Source organism: Juglans regia, chromosome 4, assembly GCF_001411555.2.
Source record: "Juglans regia cultivar Chandler chromosome 4, Walnut 2.0, whole genome shotgun sequence".
NCBI lineage: Eukaryota > Viridiplantae > Streptophyta > Magnoliopsida > Fagales > Juglandaceae > Juglans > Juglans regia.
In genome coordinates, this window is record NC_049904.1 from 8,013,506 (window position 1) to 8,018,410 (window position 4,905).

The 4,905-nt window shown below is 36.0% G+C and overlaps 1 protein-coding gene across 1 annotated transcript; it reads right to left on the reverse strand.

The window, feature by feature from the left end:
- Window positions 1-282: 282 nt before the first annotated feature.
- Window positions 283-2,380, reverse strand: LOC108981924 (heavy metal-associated isoprenylated plant protein 6-like). The gene is made up of 5 exons (XM_018953175.2): window positions 2,298-2,380; window positions 2,030-2,171; window positions 1,623-1,843; window positions 1,454-1,532; window positions 283-1,251 (listed from the first exon to the last, which is right to left on the reverse strand). The coding sequence occupies exons 1-5, from the start codon at window positions 2,304-2,306 to the stop codon at window positions 602-604; spliced, it is 1,101 nt and encodes a 366-aa protein (XP_018808720.2). The 5' UTR covers window positions 2,307-2,380; the 3' UTR covers window positions 283-601.
- Between the last annotated feature and the right edge of the window lie 2,525 nt (window positions 2,381-4,905).

Sequence of the window (4,905 nt, forward strand, 5' to 3'; positions counted from 1 at the left end):
TTAATTATAATACGAATCGACAACAAACCTAACTAAATAAGTCCACTGACTATATAATAACTTGAATAGGTACGGCATAGGCTAGTTGGCACCAACCGAGGCCATTACAACACAAATAAATTAAGTGATTGATGTGAATCATATAATATTATGCTATATTTTGTATATTTTTTTGGACCATATAAATATTATATAAATATTCAATATTATAACAATTTCTTTAAATTAGATTATCTAATTTAAGATTTAAAAAAAAAATCCTTAACGACAGATTGGCGATTTGTAAAAGCATATAGAGTTTTTATTAATAAAAAATTAGTACAAAATTTAAGTCGTAAATGGACAAAGAAGAGCCAACCTCCAAAATCAACTGAACCGAACCCAACAACTGAACCGGCCGAAAACCAGCCGGCTACCACAACTTTAAGCTATATATGTTTACAAAATTCTACTGTACTACTGTACTACGTCTAGTCTACTGATAATCGTCCTCATCCGTAAATTCACATATCTATTTTTTTTTTTTTTAAATTTTTTTGTTTGTGTATTATAATCAAAACTTATTTACAGTTGATTTTGTCGTAGGAAGTCTGTGTGTCCCTCACATAACAGAACAAGCATTGGGATTCTCGTCGCTGAACAGCTGAGGAGCATGCATCGGGTGGTTTGCTGCCACCATATACCCATGATTTACGTTACCATATGGTCCATATCCTTGATCATCCACATATCCATGAGTTACGAATCCTTGGTTTCCATACCCAGGATGAACTACCATCGGGTAATTCTGTGCATACGCGGGTCCATCATGCCAGTACATGGGAGCTTGGTATGGGTAGCCATGGTAGTCCATCTTGCTCACCTCCACCTTTGCCCCCGCACCTTCCTCTTTCTTCCCACCGTCGCCACCGCCTCCCCCGGCCGCTACTGCCTCTTTCTCTTTCTTTTCTCCGCCACCACCGGCCGCTGCTGCTTCTTTCTCTTTCTTTTCTCCGCCACCCCCGGCCGCTGCTGCTTCTTTCTCTTTCTTTTCGCCGCCGCCGCCGGAGGCTTCTTTCTCTTTCTCTTTCTTGTCGCCACCGCCACCGGCTTCTTTTGGCTTCTGATCTCCGGCTTCATCCTTCTTTGGCGGGACCACGTCGACGCTCCTCTTCAGCTTCGCCTTGAGGTAAGGAACCAGTTCTTTCACGTCCATGGTGCCCTTCACCGATAGTAGGTCCTTCGCTTTGTCTATATCTACGTTCTGAACTCCTGCATATCATTTTTTTTTTTCTAATTGTTAGCTTCAAAAGAATCAAAACGTACCAGAAAAAATAAAAGAAGTAAAATTATTACTATTATTATTATTATTTTTACTTTCATAGAGAAATTAATTAAACTCGGTGATTAATTTAAATTTTAGCCGTAATAAAAAAATAATTAGAAAAGCAGGGGATTCAGTTAGTGATCTGACCGCCGAATTTGGAAACGATCTTCCGGATTTTTTGGATGCAACCGTCACAATGCAGTCTGATCTTCAAAACCGCCGTACTCTGCACCAACGAAAATGGCGCATACGTCAGAGCCGGCAACGAAGCATATTAAGTTAGTTACTACCAACGTGCAACTGCGTGTGTACGTACCTCTTTTGGCTTCTTATCGTCTGACTTCTTAACTTCTTCCTTCTTTTGCGCCTTCTCTTCCGGCTTCTTATCACCGCCGCCGTCTTTCTTCGGCGGTGCAGAGACGAGCTCCACCTTCTTCTTCGTCTTCTGCTCTAGCATCTCTTTGATCGCCGACGGGTCTGCTTTCCCCGCCACCGTCAATTTGTTTGCCGAACAATCTGCCTTCACTTGTTCAACACCTACATAAATCAACATAAAACAACGCCTATCATATAAACAAAGTTCGTGCCTACAATTGGCGAAGAAAGAAACATATATATATATATACATATATATATATATAATATAACGTCGAATTTTCTGAATCGGTGGATTTGTATTGTATAAAATGTCGCTAAAAGAATTGGTGAATTTTGTATGCATACCATCGATATTGCGAACGACTCTCTTGACTTTCCTGGCGCAGCCCTCGCAATGCAAGTCCATCTTAAAAACGGCGGCGACTTTGCCGTCGTCTTTCTTGTCGGCAGGCTTCTTCTCCCCTTCATTCTTGCCTCCCTGATCTTTCTGGTTCCCAAAATTGAAAAGCAAATGTTAATCATACAGAACGTAACATATAAAGCAGCAAAATTAACGTTAGAATATAATATATCGATCAGGCGAAGCATAGAGATGCAGAGACTTTGGACTAACCTCACCCATCGGTAATTTTATTAGAATGAATTATAGGTTATTGAAGTGAAGAGTGCCAACTGGGAAGCAGAGCTGGGTTTATATAGGGGAAATTGAGGGGCCGGCCCGTATGTATGTATGGATGGATGATATGTATGGGGATGGATGGATGTATGTATGTATGGATGGATGAATAGATGTGGAGGGGTTGGATTTTAATAATGTTACAAATACGAATAGAGATGGTGAGTGAGTCAGCAGAGGTGGGCAAGGCCTGAAACTTTGAACTGCCCCGGGAAGCGGACGAATAAGGTTGTCCTCGTCCGGGAGTGAATCGTCGAAGTCTAGATTAAACGCGGAAAAGGAAAGGGAAAGGGAAAGGGACAGGGAGGTCTCGACTCTCAACGTTGCTGCCAGAGTCTGCCAGGGTAAGTTCGTTAATAAGTAATGAAAAACTGAGTGCTACTGATAGGGTTACTATTATTTTATTATTTATTTAATATTAATTTTATATTTAATTTTTTAATTTTATTTAATAATTAAGAAAATAACTATTAATAAAATTATATATATTTTTTTTATTTTTTTTCTTAATAGTTAAAGAATATTAAAAAAATACTTAAAAAAATAATAAAAAATAAAAAAAATTGAAATAAACGATAAGTAATAAATGGATAGATTTTTTTTTTTTCGTTCGACTTATATCTTTTTTAGTCGAGAAATATTTAAAGGTCGATAATCCACAAATAAAAGTGGGATACGAGAGTAGTATTGTAAAATGTACCAATGGGTGGACCGTCAAACAAAATTTGAGGATAGAATAAAATTCGGGGTTACATTAGTCCATTAGACAATTAAACTACACCCCACCACTTGATTAGTAGATTGTTAATGATGCCAAGTTAGCACTAATGACTGCTCAATTCACAAGTCACATGAGCCCCAAGAATATATATAAAATGTATATATATATAAAAAGAGAATTCAGTAAATATTCAACAAAAATTTACAACTAAGAAAGAGTTGCAAAGTGAAAAAAAAAAAATATATACAAAAAACAGTCCATGGGTTGGCAGCACCCACCCAAGTAGCATACACTACAACTGCGCGTTTGTCCCTACGAAAATTTTTGTCCTAAAAAGATACTATTTCATTTTGAAGTAGTTTTTGGGACAAAAAATAAGCGTCGCATATTTGTCCCAATATTATTATCCCAAAGGTTTTTTGGGTTGAAAATAGAAAAAGCCGTTTGATAGTGTTCAAATGGAATTTTTTTAGGACGATTTTATTTCTTCTTAGAAAGTCGGTCAGACGATCAAATTACACGTTTGAACGATGAAGAAGTTCGAATGGATTGGATTATTTGTTCGATTGAATAACTTTGATTCGAACGACATTCCGTTTGAACGTCACAATTTAAGTGCGAACGTTATATAATGTTTGAACGTAGATAGTTGAATGTTCAAACTAAAGATATTAAAGTTCAAACGTATTTAGCTTATAGTTCACACTTTAATTTTGATGTTCGAACATTTTACTATTTAAATTTGTTCGAACGTTTAGTGTATTATTCAAACGGTTATGTAATGTTCGCTTCACTCGATGGTTGTTCGAACGCAGTTTACGCATTACCTTTGAATGTCTTTATTACACTGTTCAAATTGTTGGCACTTATTAATTGTTTGAACGATTTTTTTTGCGTTTGAATAGTAAAATATTTTTTTCACCCCATTAATAGAAAACAAAATACACATAAATAACATCTTAAAATACATCAGTACATGGTCAACAAACATAAAAGTAGTCTCATAAATGCAAACCAACTAAATAACACATTAGTTTTCATAATACGAAAAACAGTTGAAAAATTAGATCTATAAATTAAATTAGTTGCTTAGAGATCTGAATTATTGCATAAGTATCTGCATTTAGAGTTTCATTTCTCTCCTAAACAACGCTTGTTGCTCTTATTGTTGTTTTATTTGCATCTCCAAGTCAGGTTGTTGGGCAACTAACTCATGCTGGTTTGTCCTCAATCTGTCGATCTCTGACCTCGCTTCCTCTAATGCTTTAGAAGTGTTGGCATCGCTAGATGATGAGGACAACCTAGAAGGCTTGATGCAACGACCAAAACCCTTCAAATAGCCTGAACGTGGACCTAGAACTTTCGTAAAACTTTCCACATCACTTGTTGTGAAATTTTGATAAGTTGCAGATTCAGCACGTAAGACAACCATTTTTCCTACACATAAGAGAAATAATTAATATTGTCACAAATATATAAATAAACTTAATTAAAATAGATAACAATAGTTACATAATTTTTACGGATATCGAGATGAGTCCACTCTCTATTACGATTAATATGTGATGCAACATATAATTTTTTCAGATCGTAATTGCTATCAGAGTCTTGCTATATGACAAATATGTTATAGATATAAAGTCATTAGAATACAACAAACAATAAATTTGAGTAAAAAATAAACTTACCAATTTCTTAGAGAGGCGATGGAAAAATCTTGAGCCTGCATGGTGATGAATCTCCAAGTATGAGCTATTTGTTTTGTTTATAGAACTTCGTTTCTGCATAAAAGTTGTAAATATTAGCAAGAGAAATTATAAACCA